The sequence below is a fragment of the Symphalangus syndactylus genome, chromosome 12, assembly GCF_028878055.3.
Source record: "Symphalangus syndactylus isolate Jambi chromosome 12, NHGRI_mSymSyn1-v2.1_pri, whole genome shotgun sequence".
NCBI classification, from domain to species: Eukaryota; Metazoa; Chordata; class Mammalia; order Primates; family Hylobatidae; genus Symphalangus; species Symphalangus syndactylus.
In genome coordinates this window covers 98,601,079-98,622,874 of record NC_072441.2, presented here as the reverse complement: position 1 = coordinate 98,622,874, position 21,796 = coordinate 98,601,079, and the positions used below count along the sequence as shown (strand labels likewise).

The window sequence follows — 21,796 nt, the reverse complement described above, 5'->3', positions numbered from 1 at the left end:
TAGAGAAGTCAGTAGTAAAATGTTATACTTTCAACTCAAATTACATAATATAAAAATATAAAGCTCATCTATATTACCAGAAGATAATACCTTCAAACAAACCCATTTAAACACAGGATGTCCCTAAGTTTTTCTTAGGGACATCCTGTGGAATGTTTTCCTAGGGAAACTTTTATGGATACAATCTTGTATTTGTGCTTATGTTTTCTGATAATAATTCTTTTTTTTAAAAAAAAAAGGCCTCAAAGGTAATATTTTTACTTTTTGGAATTTCTGATAAATAAATCATAATTTAATGTGATATTCACAGACTTTGTGAGAAAATTACAATATTTATTTACACATTTACATATAGCACAATGTATTGGTCAAGTACTAGTAACAGGCAATTAACAAACTAATAAGAAAATCAGCATTTTAACAATTTAAATGCTTCATGACAGGGTAAGTCACGTCCAACATATCAAACACATAGATAACTTTAGAAAGAAAATACATACTTTTTTTGATAATCACAAGTAGCAATGAGATTTTCTATATTATTTTCAGCCTCACTTTAGGAATGTTTTGTCTAAATTTAATTCATTGATTAAAGGAAAGACAATAGTAAAATTACATATATGTTTCTATATGCGTGTGTGTGTGTTTCAAATAACAAAACGCAGGTTGTAAACTAAAACCATTTGAAGGCAGATTGAAGACAAAAGTGATGCTGGCTTAAGTTGTCTGGTTCTTCACATAAATTCCAACTTCCAAGTTGTGTTTTACAACTCTAGTAATACCCAGACAGATAATTCAACCTGCAACTTTTTTCTTCTATTCCTGTTTTTCTCTTGTTCACACTGTAATTTTTGTCTTTTTACTGATATTGATTAAATAAAATAGGACTTCCAGTCTTAATACGTCTCCCAGCAGAAGTGAAATGAGTTCAACTAGGTATTGAGTATCATTTTCCATTTTACTTTTGTATATTTATCGGATCTAAAAACATTCCAACCATGTAGTTTTTCTTCCATCCTTTTAGGTCACTTACTTTAATTCAGTAAAAAGGGTAAACGGAACACTGAAAGAACTGGGCCAAAATCAAGGTGAAACATACCCCTAGAAATAAAATTATCATAATTTTGGATTTTAGAATGGCCAAACATATTAATTTACTAAAACTAATCATTAATTCAAAAATCAACATTGTTTTAAAGAGGTTTTTATTGAGGTCAGGGCATTATCTACTGCAAAAAGTATACTTTCTCAATACCATATTAGCTCAAAAGAATACCAGAACTTCATGTGGCCAAAACAGCTGAAATGTCATTACCTTCTTGATTTGGGCAGTTTGGACTAAGAAAGGGGATGCTACTGGAATTTCCACACTGTTCATCTATCTTTGGGGAAACACCTTGTTCTTGACACTTTTTGTTCTCTTTAGCAAATTCTAATGTCACACTCTCCTCCGCAGACTGAAATGGCCTCTCTAAACGAACCACTGGTTTCCTTGATTCTACTTCTTGTTCGTGTAACAATCTCTCGACCTCCACCTCAAGCTCCAAAGTCTCTTCATCGGCTTGTACATCTAGTTGTTGCATCAACTCCTCCAACTTCTTGGCCTTTCGGAGCTCATTTTGTTGTATGATCGTACAAAGGTGTTCAGTGAGTTGCTCTTTTATCTCAGTCTTGCGCTGTATATCTAGCTTTGCTGCAATGTACTCTGCTTCAGCCCTGTCAAACCGCTTCCTGTAAGGATGTGTATAAAGACAGGTCCATCAGTTTTCCACTGAAGAAGATATTCAAAAGAGGATCTAGAAACAATAACTCAACTCCAAAACTGGGAAAAAATATATAATGAAGATACAGATATTACTACTTTACAAACACTTGTCTACATGTTGGACAGACTAGGCTATGGCTGCTGAAACTTTCACAATATCCTTACTTGAATTCACCTAATGAAAACATGTTATTCTGCATGAATGTTTTCTTTCCAAAGCTGTTTTTGAGTGAAGGCAGGCTAAAAGGTTAATTCAGTGGTATGCTAGCTCGGGGGGCGGGGGGGGGGGGCGGGGGGGGATGGGGAGCCCTGATTTGTAGCATTTACATTTCCATGGGATAATTACTACCACTCTGTCCAATTTCAAGCCACCAATGTGATATTACTGAACGCAGAACTGGGAAGAGATACACAAAATCCACATGAACCAGGGTAAGCTAGCTTCAGCACATAGTTGGTTAAATTTATGAGAAGACAGACAAGAGATGGAGAAAGTGGAAAACTGTATCTCTTGATTAATAAATTAGAAAAAAAGAGAAAAATTCTGATAGAGAAAGATACGGACAATGGTCGGCAGATGAATATAAATGGAACAGAGAACACCCAGCAAAATGATACTGGGTGAGGGCAAGAAGTAAACATCAAGTTGAAAACTTCGGGACAGCTATATGCAGGATTTCTCAACCTTGTTGCTACTGACAATTTGGGCCATATAATTATTTGTTGTGCGAAGCTGTCCTGCACTGCAGGATGCTAAACAGCATCACTGGCTTCTACCCATTAGTTGCCAGTAATTCCCAAAAGTTGTGACAACCAAAAGTGTCTCCAGGCATTGCCAAATGTCCCTTATTGGACAAAAATGCTCCCAGTTGAGAATCCTTGGGTTAAGTTGTTCTCACTCTCTCCACTACTCCTCTTATACTCTTACTAGGAAATTTTATATAGTTAGACATGTATAAACTCTGTTGATAGGTAATCTTATGTGAAGTCTTATGTGAAGTAGGGCAATTCTACTGGAGAAGTCACCTTGCAATCTCACTTTTTTTCTTCTCCATTAGGTCAGTACAAAAAGAAGAGTTTTGTGTCTTAATTTATTGTCTTTTGCCTTTTCTATAAAATTTGTTGCTTTTCTTTTTGCAACAAGAGGGTCCTTCCTCTCTTGCAAGAAAAAAGATTGATTTCCAACTAGTTCTTCAATTTCATTACCATTAGCAGTTGTGAAGGCCATGCTGCTTTACCTGTTAGGAGTGCCTATATCAACTTAGTGTAATAAGTAGTTTCTAGTACAAGAGTTATAGCAAAAAAGAAACAGGTGTATCTCCTAATTTAGGATTCTCTGTCTTAGAAGAAAATACAGTGAAAATAATAAATGGCTTTCATTTTAGAAAACCCAGGGTTCAAAACCTTCCTGACATTTACTGTGTGTACCCGTTTTGGTCAAGGCTTCTTGTGGATACAAAGAACAGATATCCAGTCAAACTAGCTCAGGTAAAAATTGGGTTTTATTGTAGGATACACGAGGCAATTTCATAGACATGTCATCAGAATCAAAGGCTATTCTCTTCAATGCTTAGAAGCGACGCATTTTCTCTCATTTCAGCTTTCCTATCATACTCACAGGCCAATATGGCCACCACCTGCACTCTATATCAAATTCACTCCACTCAATCTCTCAGTGATCCAATTCCACACTCTCAGAGGAGAACCTAGGTTTGCCCGGCTCATCTCAGTTTAAACAGAACTCTTAGTGTCAGGCCATGCCATGAACCACTATTTAGCCTATGGATTAAATGTACTGGAGTCGGTAGCCCATCTCTGTTCTAATTAGGTATGCCCCAGGGTCAGCATCCTGAGTCCAAAACACAGCCAGGTTCCTCTGGAAGGGGTTGGGGAAGAGGCATGCAATAATTGAAAATTCCAGTACAGTGACTCTGGGCAGTTACTTAAGCTGAGTGTTGGTCTACCTGTAAAACAATGATGATAATAATACCTCATAGGAGTTTTGAGGATTAAACAGTATATATGGGGCAAGCTTCCAGTTTTGTGCCTGGTAGGTGTTCAAGAGACAGAACTTCTCATTTAGAACACCAGAATCAAAAAGTACTGTTAATATATTAGTAAGCATGAATCTAAAATTAAGATTATGCAAAATTTAGGGACCTAGTATTTATACTTGAAAACTCATTCACATAATGTTAACTTATCATATTTCCTTTTTTTAACTGTAAATACAGTAAATGTAAAAATGACAGCACCCATTATCTTTCAATAACCCTCTATGTTAAAAGAATTGTTCTAAAGGAACTCTACTGGATACCTAGTTCCCTTATCTCCATACTTTATAACATACCCTGTTCATGTAATGTTCTTGCAACAAGACAAGAGCTCTGACATTCTCTATAGGTATATGAATACCCTGCCCTGACCCTGCTTCAAACCTCCCTTCTCTGAAAGTCTGTGGTCTCCTTCAGCCAAAGTCAATCAGTAGAGATTTACAGTCTGGTTTCATGAATACCGAATTGAAATTAACATTTGCAAACAGGTCCCTTGGTTTCCATTGATCTATCACCCTGGATAAATCACTGAAGATTTTGTATTTTGTTTATTTATTTAAAGTCCTTCTGGCCAGAAATACGAATATATATTCTCCTACAGAGTGATTTAATGTTTAAAATATTGATTAGTTTCACAAACTGCACTACCAGCCTATGGTCAGGTGGGTAATACCAAATTAGTGTATGATGACATTCTGGAACAAAATAATAAGAGCATTATACACAACATAGTAAGACAGAGTGAACTGGAAATGTAATTATAGAACTGTTTTGTTATTTTAAAGGGGGATGGAATGAATTAATGAATGTTATTTTTAAAGGATTCTAGAAATTGTCTCTTTGTTTCGGTATACCCTGAAATGTTTAAAAACTCAACCATTAACCCTCGGTATACCACTGGGTTCGACGGGTCCACTTTTAGTTTTTCAGTTCCTTTTCTGAGCAGTTCTCACTATTTGTATAAATTAGCATTTCATAATTTTTATCTTAAGTCTTTCAAATAATGAGAAAATTTACTTATTTAAAAAAACAGAATAAAATAAATTATATTTTGCAATTACTAGAGAGGTCCAATGAACCCTTTCATAAATCTAAGATATATCATAGGATTATTGCAGTATTTTTATATTTCCTATATCTTGAAACATTTTGCCATTTCATCGTCCTAGGAATTATTTCATCATTACTTATCAATTATTCCCTTCTGTAATAAAAAGAAATTAAGAAAACAATGATCTAAAAGGATGATGCAATAAATTATCATTGTTGACCTTCTTTACTGTGCTGTACAAAGTATGTCACCTCCAGAAGGTATAAAAGAAGACTGAAAACACCATTTTTGTAACCTGTTTTTAGTTTTCATTTTCTGCCTATCCAGTATTTGTAAAGTAGAGACAACCGACAGAGGAAGACATTTTGCCACTGTTACAGAAATCAAAAGATGAATGGTGTGGTAGGCTAAAAAATGGCCTCCCAAAGATATTCACTTCCTAATTCCTGGGACCTGGGAATATTACTTTCTATGACAAATGAGTGAAAATTACCTTATATGGAAAAAGATGTGATTAAGATAAAGGTTTTGAGAGGAGTTTATTCCAGATTATCCAGTTGGACCCTAAGTGTAATCACATGCATCTTTTTAAAAGAAAGGCAGAGGAAGTTTTGAGAGAGAAGAAAAAGCAATATAATTATGGAGGCACAGAATGGAGTGGCATGGCCACAAGCCAAGGGATGCCCACAGCCACCAGAAGTTGGAAGAGGCAAGAAATGGATAGCTAGAGTCTCTGAAGAAATCACAAATCTGACAACTTGATTTTGGATATGTGGCTTCCAGAAATGAAAGAGAAGGAATTTCTGTTGTTTTAAGTCACCCAGTTTGGATTACTTGTTATGTCAGTCCTAGGAAACTAATACAAATGCAGAGATACATTCTAGAGTCTAGATGATAAAATCAATCATATGTGAAATCTCAGATGAGTCTTCAGCAAAACATATCCTAGGTGAATTTTCTCAAACTTAAGAATCAGTGAGTGAAAAATATATTTCTAAGCACAGAAAGGAAAAAATGATTTTATCACAGAGTTAATCATTTCAGCAGGGAGAACATACACCCAATATTTTACAAGTATCTAGACTATCCTGTGTTGCTACAAGGATGTAACTACATTCTCTCAGCTTTTTATGTTTGTGAGTCAAATATTACTTGATACAAAGATGGTTACCATGCTTACATTCTTATTAAAATTTTAAAACAAAGTTGTTTTACACAATCCCTTTTAATCTTACTTTAAAAAATTATTCATAAAGTGATTTAAAAATATTTGTCTGTGGGTGTATGTTTGCCTGTATGAGGGTGTCTATGAAACCTAGATGGTCAATAGTGATTTAAAGAAATGTTCTACATGCAGCCACTCTCGATTTTATAAGCTGGTCTGCACAGCATATGGCAACATTGTAATCCCAGTGGTGAACAGTAGCAGTAGTAGCAGTAGTAGTAGCAGCAGCAGCAGCAGCAACTCTCTCAAATTGGCTCAAAGTGCTAGTCTTCTCAGAGGTGTCTATCCAAACACTGCTCTACAGAAGCCAATTTTAAAGCAAGTTCTGGCCTATTCACTATCCAAGAACCTTTTGTGGACATAGCACTGTACCAAATACTATAGAACTAAGATATCATTTTTATTAAAAAAAGAAAAAACAAGGAAATCTCCCATAAAAACTGACTGTCCTAGGGATTATCTTTGACTTCAAATCTGGACCATAATATTATTTTACCAGTCTGTAATTTCTCAATAACCACAAATGCAAGTTTAGAAAATAATACCTTAATCTTACGCATGAACAAGACACACTATGGTTCTAGTCACCAAAGTCTTTGTTTCCCTTTGACTCAACGCAAGAGCTTCGGCTTTTGAAAATAGCAGCACATGGCCAGGCGTGGTGGCTCCCAGCTGTAATCCCAGAACTTTGGGAGGCCGAGGCAGGTGGATCACCTGAGGTCAAGAGTTCAAGACCAGCCTGGCCAACATGGTGAAACCCCGTCTCTATTAAAAATACAACAAATTAGCCAGGTGTGGTGGCAGGCGCCTATAGTTGGGCTACTCAGGAGGCTGAGGCAGGAGGATCGCTTGAATTTGGGAGGCGGAGGTTGCAGTGAGCCGAAATCACACCACTGCACTCTAGCCTGGGCAATAAGAGTGATATTCCGTCTCAAAAACCTAAAAATAAAAATAGTGGCACACAACATCTACTTACATTCAACTACATCAATATTAGTACCATGAGAAACTGTCATCTGTAACTTACTAAAGATTTAAAAATTTAGTAAAATTTCATTTAGGATACTTATAGACTATAGGATGTTTTTTCCTTTAGTAATCCCACCTTCTTTGTTGTGGTTCTTAGAAGGCTAAAACTATGACATTTCTTATATAATATTGAATACAAAAAGGCGTCTTTCTCCAGTTTCCACTAGGACAAAATTAAAATCAAATTACTTTTCTTTTTTTTTTTTTTTTTTTTTTGAGACGGAGTCTTGCTCTGTTGCCTAGGCTGGAGTGCAGTGGCGCAATCTTCGCTCACTGCAAGATCCGCCTCCCGGGTTCACGTCATTCTCCTGCCTCAGCCTCCAGTAGCTGGTACTACAGGCGCCCATCACCATGCCCGGCTAATTTTTTGTATTTTTAGTAGAGATGGGGTTTCACCGTGTTAGCCAGGATGGTCTTGAACTCCTGACCTCGTGATCCGCCTGCCTTGGCCTCCCAAAATGCTGAGATTACAGGCATGAGCCACTGTGCCCGGCCTCAAATTTCAACTGAGATACCTAGTACTTCTACCTTATAATATGAATTATTCATATAAAAGGCTTCAAAGGCATAAAAATGTTCCTCTGGCAAACTTACGTTACAGAGAATAAAATGTGCTACAAATCAAGGCTTAGTTTAATCTTAAATAAAATCTCTGTTACCTCCCTTAATGACCTTATTAATGGAAACCTGGAACCTCTGGTTATCAGCTACTGACGGCATTCTTTTAAGTAGTTAATTAATAAAGACAACTCTAAGTCTAATAGCATATGGTCCAACAACAATTACAAAAGTCACAAGGACAACCACAAGACTCTTTCTTAAACACTCAACAGTTAATTAAAAACCACAATCAAGCATTTCCGCTTTAATAAATTGTTATATAAACATTCTGATGTTGTGGTTTACCCTGGCCTAATGAGGCATTCTGATTGATTTCTAGTGTAACAGAGAAAGATAGAAAACTGAGTCATTAACACAGCATTCCCTTGTGAAAAAAGACAAACCAGGATGATTAAAGCAATGTTGAAAGGGCTGAAAACCCTGAAATTGGACATATTTTTTTGCCCTTTTATCTGTCTGCAAAGTCCATGTAATTCATTACATGTGTTAGTTCATTTTAAAAATACTCCATGGTATTTTTTCTCTTTTAAAAAATGCCAATGGTTGAAACCAAGGAAACATACATTAAACCATTTCATACAGAGTATAACTGAAAAGAAAAAAAAAAGAGAAAATATTTCAAATTTCTAAAACAGAGGATATGCTTAAAATATTCATAAGCTTTTAAAAACTAAACTAGATCCTCTTACTCTGATGAAAGCTAAAGTGAGAACTAGACTTCAATCCTATAGGACCTATCAGATAACAAAAATTTTAATGGAAAGAACACAGACTTGGTGTTAGAATAACAGTTTTGGGCAAATCACTCTGGTATTTACTTTGCTAGATCCTGAAAGATGAATAAAAAACTTTCCAAACATTAAATAGCTGAGAGTTTAGCAACAAAGACTAAAACGTAAATAAATAATGCGAGAACTGCTCTAATGCACACGAACAAGGTTAACTAGTAGGGCAGAGTTAAGGAAGACTTCACTGAAGAGGAGACACTTGAATTAGCACAAAAGAGGAATAAATACAGCACTGAATGGGGTTGTTTTGAGGCTTAAATTATGATATATACATAAAAGCCCCGGAACAGCTGGCAATAAACATTAATTAAATCATACTCCTTGTTCAGATTCAATTTCCCCAACTCACCGAGCATATGAATAGTCTAAGCTGGCCTGATCAATCCGGTTCCTGAGAATTCCAATGTCAGCTGACACCATGTCATCTAAAGCCTGCAACTCCTTCTGGATCCGCTTTAGTTTCATGGTCTCTGCCTGAGTTCTTTTGGATCTAGAAAATCAGGTATGTGAGTGGGAAAACAACATTTTAAAACCATGTGTCCATATACAATGTAAGTGAAAAAGCAAGATACTGTATATACATTTATAATTTATATTTTAAAAGTTAGAAAAAAATCAGAAAAATTGAAATAAAAGCTGGTTAACATTTGAGTTTTTGAAATTTTATATTTGCATGTTTCATAAACAAAGTAACAAATAAGTCTAAAAAAACTCAGCAAATAGTTCATTTGTAGATTGATATTCATTCTGTAAAGAGAACAAACACTAAAAGAATATATCTGTATTCCCTTTACATGGAAACATTCAACAGAGCTTTCCAAATTTCTAGTCTTTAATTCTTCTTCTTGCTAAGCCCATTTTCATTTGTCTGATACTTACCTGACATTAAGAACAGATAGATATCTATATTAAACCACACCTCTTTATACATCTGAGAACATCCACTTAGTTTTAACCTTCTTGGGACCCATTTCCCCAAACTTTTATTGCTTTGATTCTTGTTCCTTAGGAAAACTACTAGTTACCAAAATTCTTTATGGAGCTGAACACCAAAACACTCATTTTCCTTATTTAAAAGCACATCCAACCTCATCATTTCTCAATCCCCTCTCCCAAGTACAATACATACTTAAGAAATGGAACAAGCAGATAAAAAAGCAACCCTTTAATCATGATTTCACTCATTTCAAATTTTCACACACATTGTGAAGGAAGAAGAAAAATCCCCACATAAATCCACTATGTTACATAGCACATTCTCTTGATTTCTACTCTTAGGCATTTACCCTTCCTTTCTGCCTACAAAAGTTCACTTAACAGTATGATTCTTTTATGTCAAGTACTTCATTGTCCATTTATTAATAGTTCAAACATGTTGTATTTCCTTACAATTCTGTTTATACTGGTGCTGTCTAAAATCAAAAGCACTTATGAGAAGAACTGCTGAGCCTGTACATCTTTTTGTAAAACCACAGAAAACAGCCTTCCCATCTCTTAGAAATTGAAGACTACTAAAATGCTTTAATTATTTTTAAATAATCACTTGCAAAAAAAAAAAAAAAGGGCACTACTCTTTTATCTGCTGGTTTTTTCCCTTGAAACATAGTAACTCAGTGAGTTGCATATTTCCTATGCTTCAAGAAAGATCAAGGTGTACCAGTAGTAGAAAAAGAAAAATCATCATTTCTCAACTACACTCACTCCTCTGGCAGACAAAAATTCTGAACTACTCTTATACCCATCACCTTCTTCCCTCTTCTCCTGCCCCTACACATACTCTAGCTTCAAGCAGTAACAGTTTGACAGACTTTTCTGGAAGTCTAAAAAGAAAATGCACTTCCTTGCATTTAGTTTTCACTATTCACAATCATTGATTTATTGACTAAGTTTAGTTTCCTAAGGCCACAGGAGATTAGACAGAAACTACAAACTCAGCAAGAGTGGTGGGGGATGGGAAGAATGATTCCAATGGGAATGTTGTTGTGTGGGGCTGGTACAATGCAGTAAACGTGAAGGGGCTGCTGATAGACACTGGAAGGTGAAAGAAAAATTGAATCTCACACAGTGCTCATAATAATGACCCTGAGTCATCAATAAAAAGTTAAACTATATCATGTATCTTCTACTTGTGGAGGCTGGGCAAAGTATTTAAGAAAAATGCCCACAGGAAATACAATTAAGATTCATGGGAGTATGTCACTTATGTAGAAAACCTTATTCCTCTACACATCAAATGATTAAGGCCTCCCCAAATAAAAATTAAAACATGCATTTGTTGCTAATTTACATATACTGATAGCTATTTACTGCTTCCCTTATGAATGTGTAAATGGTTGAAACTAGGAGCACTAATGAAGGTCTTTAAGTTTTAACTGCAACTATATTTACAAATTTAATATGCTCTATGCTTAAAAAGTTCTCTTTAATAAATTATAACTGGAATTTCAATATCACTTACACAGCATAATTTGTTTAGTTAGCCTTAAAAGTAATGGTTGAAGAAAAAATATCAGTTTATTAAAAGAGACATGGGAAAATAAACATAACACATGACAGAACTCGTTACAGGTTACAAACACTCCTAGTTCAGGTGCCTCACCTTTCTGCAATAGCCTTAGCCAAAAGAGCTTTTTTGCGTTTATTTTTCTCTTCCATTAACCGTTGTTCTTGTTGGAGGACTTCCCAACGAGATTTTTCTTGCCTAGGGGGCAAAAAAAGCATAAAAATGAGTTTATGAAAGAAAAAGAAACTGCTACCCTATCCCACACCTTACCAGTCTCAGTCCCCTAAGTATAAAATTTAATCAAGAAGATTTATGTATATGTTCTTTCAAAAGTCCTCTTAAAAGAAACCCATCTGCAGTTCATTATTTTGCTCTAATGGGAACAAAGACTATGATCTAAAGTAAAGAGGCTTACATAAATTGGACCTCTGAAATCCATTATATATATAATCTAGGAATCCACAAACTGGAAGCCAGAATATAGTGGCATGTGTTTAGGAGTACAAAGAAATTTGTGTAAGTTAATTATGTATTATATGCAGAATGGAGATTAATAAAAATTGGTCTGTAGCTGATGTCATATTATTCATACCTTTTAGAGTTTTCTATAAAGTCTCCACCACCTTAACATGTTTCAGACAATAACCAATGTTTATTTCATATATTAGTATTTTCTTTCAATTTGCTCACTGTTTCCCAGCTCTTAAGACTTTTTTTTTTTGTCTTTGTTTTTTTTTTTTTTCCTTTTTGTGGAGAACGGGCTCTCGCTATATTACCCAGTCAGGTCTCGGACTCCTAGGCTCAAGCTATCCTCCCGTCTCTGCCTCCCTAAGTGCTGGGATTACAGGTGTGAGCCACTGTGCCCAGCCCAACGTAGACATTTTTAAACAAAGTAAAACACTAAGAGCTAAGACTAGAATGTTGGGCTAAAGAAAAAAATTCAAAGATGTGAAAACATGTATTGTTTTACAATCTGTCCAATTCTAAAATAAATACATTAAAATTTCCCATAAATTCATGAGCTTGATGTCAACTCAAATTAAACAAGGTATTGGCAAAGCTATTTATTCCTATTACTGTCACTTCTTACAGCCATTATATCACATACCTCTATTCCCAAATCTAGTAACCACTTCCAAAATTGTCCTTCTCTCTCCATTTCTACACCTTCCACCTTAGTGCTGGGACTGGTCATTTCTCATTTTTACTATTACAGGCATCTCCTCACCAGGCGCCTTAGTTCCACAGCTCACCCTGCATTCTCTCCCATATGATCTACAACATTGACACCTGGGATTTCTCTAACCTTTATTTTGATTGCGGCCTTTAGCCCCCAGAGAGCTTCATGGTATCTTGCTGCATTAGTGAACTTGCTAGGAAGGCATCCCCTGCTTCTGATCCTTTCTCATTTCTTTAATTCTCTACTTATACATCCCCTGCTTCTGCTTCTGATCCTTCCTCAGTTCTGCTTTTTTTTTTTGGGCGGGGGGGGGGGGGGCGGGGGACAGAATCTCCCTCTGTTGCCCAGGCTGGAATGCAGTGGTATGATCTTGGCTCACTGCAACGTCCACCTCCCAGGTTCAAGCAATTCTTGTGCCTCAGTCTCCCAAGTAGCTGGGACTACAGGTACGCACCACCACGCCCAGCTAATTTTTTTGTATTTTTGGTAGAGACGGGGTTTCCCCATCTTGGCCAAGCTGGTTTCAAACTCTTGGCCTCAAGTGATGTGCCTGCCTCAGCCTCCCGAAGTGCTGGGATTATAGGTGTGGGCCACGCACCTGTCCTCCTTCCTCATTTCTTTAATTCTCTACTGTTCTCTGGCTTATCCTTTGCCGCCTCTCCCAGAGAAATGAGGTATCATCTCTGAACATTCTCTAGGACACAGCTTTCCTTTCTCTTCCTTAAAACCTCAAAATTTCTCCTTTATGTGAATGGTTTGAGGTTACATGTCTTTTATGAAAATTCTTCCAAGTATCTAAAAAAAGAACAAGTTTCCCTATAACATCTAATCCAAATAGTCCAGCTCAATGTAAACTTACCTCCTATTTGTCTCAGGCCTTTGTTGCTAAACTACACTTACAGACACTTTAATGTATGCACTTGTTCAATGTAGGTTTCATAATTCATGTGGTTTTATAACTCTTGTCAAAATGATTTCTTAGTTGTAAACCCCTAGTGGACAGGAAACATTTTAAATTCACAGGATAGAATCTGGATCAGCAGAAATTAAAAAGATGTCAGAGATTAGAAAAGAAAAAGATACTTTGAAAAGAACTCAGAAAAGAGAAAACAGAGACAAATGTCATTCCTTCTCTGTGAGTGATAAATCAGGAGGAAACAAAGAAATAAGAGTATATATTAAAACACAAGCTATCAAATAAAAAATTCTAAGAATTTGCAAATCAAAAAATGGCATCTTCCACAAGAACAGTGTAGCTAAATTATGAAGGTTGTTTCTAATACAAAGACAGTAAAGAATAAATAAGAAGAAATCTAATGATGAACTGAGTTATATCATTAGTCCCCTAAATTTCCTACACTCTCTCCTTTGACCATCCCTTCACGTCTCTCCACAAGTTCCAATTTCTAGGCCAATGGAAATAGTCTGGAAGTTGAAAAAAGGGGTCAATTTGGGGAGAGGCCTTATGCATATAAGAACTGCTTCTGAGCTGAGATTGCGCCATTGCACTCCAGCCTAGGCAACAGAGCGAGACTCTGTCTCAAAAAAAAAAAAAAAAAGAAAAAAGAAAAAAAGAAAAAAAGAACTGCTTCTGCTCAGTGTAAAAGGCATAAACTTTGGATCCAGACAGACTTATATGTAAATCTCAACTCTGCTATTTACTAGCAGTGTATTAGCTTTAGGAAGGTATCATCTTTTCTGAGTCCCAGATACCTCATGTATACAGTTTAAATAATAAACATGTATTGTAAGGCTGTTACGAAGACTAAATAACATAAAACATACAGAATGCCTGTGTCCAGCTTATATTTAGGCGGTAGCTATTTTTCAATAGTTTATACATCACATTCCTATGACTGAATATAAAAGAGAGAAAATGTTAAAATAAACAAATTATATTTCCTTAAAGCCCATTGGGAAAAAACGGGTTAAATGAAAAGTCTCATGGACTTTTCATATAGACTTACTAACAATTCCACTTTCTTTTTCTCCAATTTGCAATCTGGCTTTGGAGGTAGAATCTCAACATTGTTGTGACCATCGTGGGAATTCTCAAGTCCCAGTTCCTTTGGCTGACTTTCAATGCCTTGTGGTTGTCCATCACCAACAGGAGAGGTGAGAGTGAAATGACTCGGAAGAGCAGGCGAAGAAAAAGGTGGTTTTTGAACATTAACTCTCTGTTTTGGTGCTGCAAGCAGCTGCTCTGGAAGTAATGAGGTTGATCCATCTTGAAGCCCAAGTTTTTGGCTTTGCTCTACAAGGGCTTTTTCTCGCTGAAGTTGTTGTCGACTTTTCTTCGCGGGGAAACGTCGCTGTGGTTCAAATGGATCTATGTAAAAGAAAATAGAGGAAAATTCCTTTGTGTGAGCAGCAAATAATTATAATTCCTCTAAGAAAATAAAAAAATTGTATTAAACTTTGACAATTCTAGTGGTTCTCCTACCCCATTCTCTATCTTGAAAGTCTAGGGGAAAAACAGCCATCTTCCTGTAGAGTTTCAATAGTTTTCAGATCATAATGTTAATATTTAACAGAAACTGCCCCATCTCTTAATTTATCTTCAGAGAAAGTCCATCAGTGAGTTAGGCCTTAGGTCACAAAGTGAGGTTTCTTTTTCAACTTGATTTCATAGTTGTCAAAAGAAAGCAACTAATTTTGACCAAATCAGGGAGATGACTGAATTATCTGGTTTTAATTTGATTTATGGTTCTGTCTGCTCTCCTGAAACAAAATGGTGGTTGCATTTTCAAATGGGATTACCCTCTCTTAAATTTTAACAGCTTTTAGGGCAATTTGGTACATATGTGATACATATTCAGATGCTATAACAGGCATATAATTGAGTGAAGTCTCTTATTTCTAGGAATGCTAGTTAACCTTAAATTGTTTTCTTTCATCCTACCTTTAGGGAGGTTGTACTCCCTAAAGCCTAGTCAGGCTCTAACCAATGCATTCAAACTAATTTTAATAGTAGCCTCAGCAAAGCAATAGAAGATAAAACAACTGGGGGGAAATATCTTTAAAGTTATAAATAATAATACTTCTATTATACTTTTTGGACGGTCCACACCAGTGTTAACATCTTAGGGCAGACAATTGGAGAATCTGACTCACATCCATACTATATTTAATAAGATCTATAAATAGCATTCTCTCTTAAATGCCTGGGAAGTGAAATTATGAGTTCTTGTAAATGAACAACTCAAATGGGACTTTCAAATATGGCATACTGACTTTTGAAGCAAAACAAGCTTATTATTTGAATTTCCCAAAATAAAGCTAAAAACTCTAGAGTCACAATTCCAGCTTTGCTTCTGCCCAGCTCAGTGACCTCAGGTAAGTCAATTATTTATTTAATATCTTAGTTTCCTCATCTATCAAGCTGGTTGAAAATTAACCTGCTCTACTTAATGCATGAAATTGGTGTAAGAATTAAATGAGTATGTACAGAAAATATTTTTTAAAAGACTCAAGTAGTATCAAAAGCAAATGTTATTGTTGACTTTAGCCAGAAACACAAAGCATCCTGTATCTTGCAGCAGGAACACATTCTTGGCTCTCATCTTTATTCACACCATCAAAAAATGTCATTTAGCCTGCTTATCTCCCTGTTGAATTCATTAGCTGAATTATTAATAGTTCCTCTGAAATTCAGGTAGTAACTTCTATTTTATTTTGCATTTTTACAGAACCTACCTATAAGACTGAAAATGCTAATTTTAAACAATAAACAATAAGCAAATCAGGCCACTTAAACACAGAACATACTGTTTCTCACACTGTGTATTAGGGGCTGCAAATATCAAGAAGACTGTGGTGAACTGAGAAGCATAAGTATAGTGTAAAGGGGGGCAATTCATAGTCACCTTTAGTCAATTGCCATCATTAAAAAATTTAGGTCACCATAGCCAGATATTTTGATTTTTATGATTACAATTTAGACTTTTATGTAAAATATCTTGATTTTTAAATGTAGGGAACTGTATCAATCAGGGAAATCTAGATTACACTGTAGGGGCAAATCATAGTGGTTTTAAACCACAAAGGTTTATTTTTCATTAATGCCATGTGCCAACTAAAGGCTAACAGAGAGGTTCTGCTGATTGGTCTCTCAGGGCCCTAGGCTGACTGTACAGTCAGTATTCAGTGTTGCTGGCCACCACAACACAGGGAGAAGAGAGAGGTCAGGAAGGTCTTGCTACAGCAATTAATTGCTGACCCCATAGTGACGTAACACTTCTGCTCACAATTCAATGGCTCACCTAGTACATGGACCTACCCCCAAACAAAGGCAACAGGTATAGCTGGCTTAGCAAATAACACAATGATTATTACCATTATTAACTAAAAGAAATGTAAAGATTGGATAAAAGAAAGAGAGACAAGGAAGAAAGGAATGAAAGAGGGAGGGAGGGAAGAAGGGAAAGAAAGGAAGGCAGGCAGGAAGAAAGAAGGGAAAAAAGAAAGAAGGGGAAAGGAAGGAGGCAAAGCTGAAAAGCCACATACATTTTTGGGTTAAATTAAACTAATGGGCTACCAGTTTGTGATATATACTCCATATGCTTTATTTAAGCCCTGCTCCCTCCACCCCAGAAAACTAACATTTGAATCATATGTTGATTATTCTCTTCCTTCTCTAATAGTCATATTGCATCTACAAATATTTCTAAAAAGTATTTACTTAGTTGTTTAACTTTATAAAAAGGGTTTTGTGCTGTACGTCTGTTTTACTTAATATTACACTGTCAACAGTCATTCATATTGCCTATGTTGCAGCAGTCATTCATTTTGTTGTATAACATTTCATTGTGTGAATAAACCAGAGTCTACTGATCTTCTTCCACTGATAGACATTTAGGTTGGTTACAGGTTTTTGCTTTTGTAAATTTCAATACTGTGTCTCTTATTTTACATGTACGAGAATTTGCTTTGGATATTATCTAAGAACTATTGAGTCACAAAATATAACTTTAGAAGACATGTGAAAATGCTTTCCAAAGTGTGCTCCCTCTAGTAATGTATAAGATCCTGTGGATGCACTTTCTCTTCAATATACAACACTGTCAGATGTTTTAATTTTTGTCAGTCAAATGGGTGTAAAATAGTACCTCACTGTATTCTTGATTTGTAATTCTCTGCTCCTTGGTGGTGATGAGCATATCTTCATATTTCCTTTTCTAGGAAATATCTATTCATGTCTTTTGTTGACTTTTCTTTTGGCTTGTATTTTTTATATATCAGCAGAAAACAATTAGAAAATACAATTAAAGAGAATATATTTCAATACCAGAAATTATCACTTATCTAGGAATAAATCTAACGAAAAGATGTTTAGTACCTCCATAGGGAAAACTCTAAAATTTTATTGAGAATTTAAACAAGTACTAAATAAATGGAGACATATACCATGTTAGTGGCAACGTTAATAATATGAAGATGAAATTGATCTAAAGATTCAATGCAATTACAATCAAAATTCCTAACGGGTTTTCCATTAAATTTGGTAAAATTATTAAAATTTTTATATGAAAAGACAGAAGGTCAAGAATAGTGGCTGGGTGCAGTGGCTCACACCTGTAACTACTATACTAAGTATAGTAAGAAACTAATTTCTTAAGATGTGGAAACGTTGGGTATTAAAAAAAGGTTGACATATTTGAATACATTAAAATTAAGGCCTGGGGTGGTGGCTCATGCCTGTAATCTCAGCACTTTGGGAGGCTGAGGGAGAATTTCTTGAACCCAGGAGTTTGAGACCAACCTAGGCAAAATAGCAAGATCCTATCCCTACCAAAAAAAAAAAAGAAGAAAGAAAGAAAGAAAACTAGTGTGGTGTAATGGCACACAGCTGTAATCCCAGCTACTTGGGAGGCTGAGGCAGGAGGATCGCTTGAGCCCGGGAGTTCAAGGTTATAGTGAGCTAAGATTGTGCTACCGCACTTCAGCCTGGGCAACAGGGTGAGAGCAAGCCTCAAAAAATAAAATACTTTGTTCATCAAAAAGATAAAAGTGAAAAGATAACTTAAAAACTGGGAGAAGATATTCACAATGTAACTGGCAAAGAATCAGTATGAATAACTCTTTTGAATAAATAATTTATTTAATTAAAAATTGACAGCATGTGGCTGTACTGCTTTCTTCCAATTTTTCATTATGAAATAGATCATACATCAAATATATGCATGTGTTACACTCATAAACACACACACTCAGTCTTCCAACCTATGTGATTAAAAAAAAAGTTTAAGAAATAAAATATGACTGTAGTAGAAGTAACTACTGTTTAAGGATAGACATAATCCTCCTTTTAGAAGATAAGAGAGAATTTATTTCCTGTCTCCCAAGTTATATGACTTGCTTTTGGTAAATAAAAGTAGGAGTGTCACATGTCATTTACTGGTGAAAGGATTTAATTGCCAATGGTCAATTTCCAATCTTCTTTTCTTCCTACCATGGTAAACTCCTACAAGACAGGACCAAAAGATGGAGTGACTGTGGAATACAGTCACCTGCCAAACCCACATTAAACATGAAACTAGAGTGAAAACCAAATCTTTATTTTAAACGATTGACTTATGAGGGCTATTTGTTACTTTAGCTTAACTTGCCTTAACCTGATTTCATAAATACCAATACCTCTGAAATTCCCTCTCCCTGATCACATTCCCACGCCTCCCCACTATATACGATCATACGTCACTTAACAACGGGATACATTCTAAGAAATGTGTTGTAAGGCAATTTTGTCCCTGTGCAAACATCAGAGAGTATATTTACACAAACCTAGATGGTACAGCCTACTATAGACTTAGGCTATATGGTACAGCCTTTTGCTCCTAAGCTCCAAACCTGTACAGTATGTCACTATACTGAAGACTGTAGGCAACTGTAACAATGGTATTTGTGTATCTAAACATAGAAAAAGTACAGTAAAAACAGGGTATTATAATATTACCAGACCATCACCGTATATGTGGTCCACTGCTAACTGAAATACTGTTATTGAGTGCGTGACTGTATATATTATATATACAGCTAGCTGATCCTTGGTATATGAGGATAATTGGTTCTGGGATCCCCATGTATACCAAAATCTGTGCATACTCAAGTCCCACAGTTGGCGCTGTGAAAACCACATACACCAAAAGTTGGCCCTCCATATACTCAGGTTTCGCATCCCCCAAATACTGTATTTTTTAAATGCACATTTGTGTATAAGTGAACCGTCACAGTTCAAACCTGTGTTGTTCAAGGGCCAAGTGTAATTACATATACTGTATTAATAAACATTTTAATGCATGTGGCTACAGTTAATACTAATATATTCCCACCAGCTGTACAGTAGCCCGCTAGATGAGTATACCACAATTTATTTATCCATTCCCTTGTTAATGGACACTTTGGTTGCTTCCAACTTCTTAATATTATAAACAAGACTATTAACAACGTTCTTGACCATGTTCCTCAATGCCCATACAGGGGTCTCCAGAGTACTATTGTCCTTATTTTTCCTGGCAACCAACTCCATCTTCCTAAATTATTCAATAAATTTTCAAGGATAGAGAACAGCTAGAAATGGCTTTAAAATTAAAGGGCCAAATCCTATAATTTTACAAGTAAGGAATCCAAGGAGAAAAGATTTAGAGGAAGAGCTGGAAGTTCTATATGCCAATCACTGTGTTTAGCTACGGGTATACAAGGATGTTAAGATATTTTCCATCCTCGAGGTGGTCACGGACTAGTGATTTGGTTTCCACACTACAGTGGGCCTTGAAGTTCAGGTCCTTACCATCCTCTACCCCCAGTTGCAAAGATATTTCAAAATATACTTCTACATAATGCATATATTGTTTAATTTAGATTTTTATATTAAGTCGTCTTTATCCTGGAAAATGCGCCTCTGCTAACACACCTTTGTGAAATCTTCCCAAGCTCCATCCAATCCCCGACAGAGTGAGGTTCCTCTTGTCTCTGAAGCAAGTTCTTGCAATATCTACTATCACATAACTTTGTGGTTTGTCTCCTCATGAGTCTACTGGAGTCAGACCAGAGGCCAGGGCACTTGTACCCTGTATATCAAAGTATGTGAATGGATGTTGAAAACACAGAGCAAAAGAATTTGAGTATATCAAGCAACACAGAGTCAGTTAACCACACAGCGTAGCATAACCTTTATGATAGAGTTTTTAAAGTCCCCTGGACCAGTCAAAATGTCCCCAATCGATATAATCTACATTGGCCCTATCTTACTAATTTACTTCTTTTCCCACTTGTCTGCCCTAGATTATTCTCACATTTATGCTAAAAATGCACAAGCTACCAGAGCAACATCCAATTTCCCCACAAACGCTAATAAAAGGTTTACTTCATTTTCTACCAAGATGAAGTATTTGATGGCGTGAACCCGCGAGGCGGAGCTAGCAGTGAGCCGACATTGCGCCACTGCACTCCAGCCTGGGCGACAGAGCGAGACTCCGTCTCAAAAATAAAAATAAAAATAAAAAATAAAAATAAAGTATTTGAATTAAGGTACCAAGAGCGATGTACACTTCTTACAGAAATTGTGTGTACTACCACGATAACCATACAGATCACTGCGAAATTTCAACCACAAGCGAAGTGCAATTAATATTACTAAGTTTTCCACCAACAATCAGCAAACTTAATTCCTTCATCAAAAAAAAAAAAATTGTACAAGCCCATTCAATGATTACTCTATAAAGCCAGAGAGAGAAGCACAAGGTTAGCTTACTCCAAAGTCAGTAAGACTGTATGTATATAAACATATAGTCTTCACATCCACCCTCTCAAAGACCCTTTTGGTTTGCTGATTCTCAAAAATTGGGAAGTACTGCAAAAATCATCTGGCAACCAGAAGTGAATGCAACACTCCAGATGAATTGTGAAAAGTACCGAATTTTTGCCTTTATTCAGACGCCTGTGCTCCTTTTTTCCAACCATCTGCTTCTATAAATTCATCACAATTCTAAGACGGCGTGCGCCCCTCCTCCCTCCCTTACCCTGACCCTAACCTTCCAACCGTTGATTCCTGCAGCAATCTTCCCTAAGGGAGACACCCCGGCTCTAGGCTCACTTCCTCTCCCAAGTCCCATTCCTTTCACAAGAAGAGTCAAATCCCTACAGTGGATTCCTGGACCTTCTTTTCTAAAGAAGATTCCAGTCTTCTGGCTTGCCCCTCCCGTCGTGACTCCCAGTAAGTCCACCTCCGAAACCCCCTAATCCAGTCCACGTACTTACAGCGCCTTTCGCTAACACAAACGTAGCCGCTTCCACGCCCCCTTCCCCCGCCAAAGCTGCATCCCCGCCTCTTCCCCTTAAGACCCAAGAATTAAACCACTGTAAACCCATCTTGTTACCTTTAGTCTGCTTTAGTCTCCTCAGTTCCTCCTCAGAGAAGCCTGCCCAACCTTGCGCCATCGGCCTGGGCCACCAGCACCCCCAAAAGTGCCCAAATCTCGGAGCCACGACTGCCAACACTGCTGCCCAGCGCATCCGGGTTTTTCCCCGGCCGCGGCCAATCAGTGCATCGGGCTCCAAACACAAGGCCCTCTCTCCCCGG

The 21,796-nt window shown here is 36.5% G+C and overlaps 2 protein-coding genes across 7 annotated transcripts in view; one reads left to right on the top strand and one right to left on the bottom strand.

Moving 5' to 3' along the window:
• Positions 1-312: 312 nt before the first annotated feature.
• Positions 313-21,787, bottom strand: GORAB (golgin, RAB6 interacting). Of its 6 annotated transcripts, XM_063627246.1 has the most exons (6): positions 20,129-21,300; positions 17,325-17,436; positions 14,188-14,545; positions 11,133-11,234; positions 8,883-9,023; positions 313-1,731 (listed from the first exon to the last, which is right to left on the bottom strand). In XM_063627246.1, the coding sequence occupies exons 4-6, from the start codon at positions 11,186-11,188 to the stop codon at positions 1,284-1,286; spliced, it is 645 nt and encodes a 214-aa protein (XP_063483316.1). In that variant the 5' UTR covers positions 11,189-11,234; positions 14,188-14,545; positions 17,325-17,436; positions 20,129-21,300; the 3' UTR covers positions 313-1,283. The 6 variants fall into 6 exon arrangements, with proteins under 6 accessions (XP_063483316.1, XP_063483313.1, XP_063483314.1 ...); XM_063627243.1 differs by lacking the exons at positions 17,325-17,436; positions 20,129-21,300 and adding an exon at positions 21,594-21,787; XM_063627244.1 differs by lacking the exons at positions 17,325-17,436; positions 20,129-21,300 and adding an exon at positions 21,645-21,654.
• Positions 21,266-21,796, top strand: part of LOC134734525 (uncharacterized) — a 122,321-nt gene continuing 121,790 nt past the window's right edge. The window contains exon 1 of the mRNA XM_063627265.1: positions 21,266-21,430. The gene's annotated coding sequence lies outside the window, so the exon portion shown is untranslated. The remainder of the gene's footprint in view (positions 21,431-21,796) is intronic.

Coding starts and splice junctions, on each gene's coding strand:
- GORAB (XM_063627243.1), bottom strand. CDS start 21,729: ATGCGCTGGGCAGCAGTGTTGGCAGTCGTGGCTCCGAGATTTGGGCAC. Junction 14,546..21,593: donor GAGACTAAAGCAGACTAAAG/GTAACAAGATGG, acceptor TCTTTTACATAG/ATCCATTTGAACCACAGCGA. Junction 9,024..11,132: donor GCTAAGGCTATTGCAGAAAG/GTGAGGCACCTG, acceptor CTGATTTTCTAG/ATCCAAAAGAACTCAGGCAG.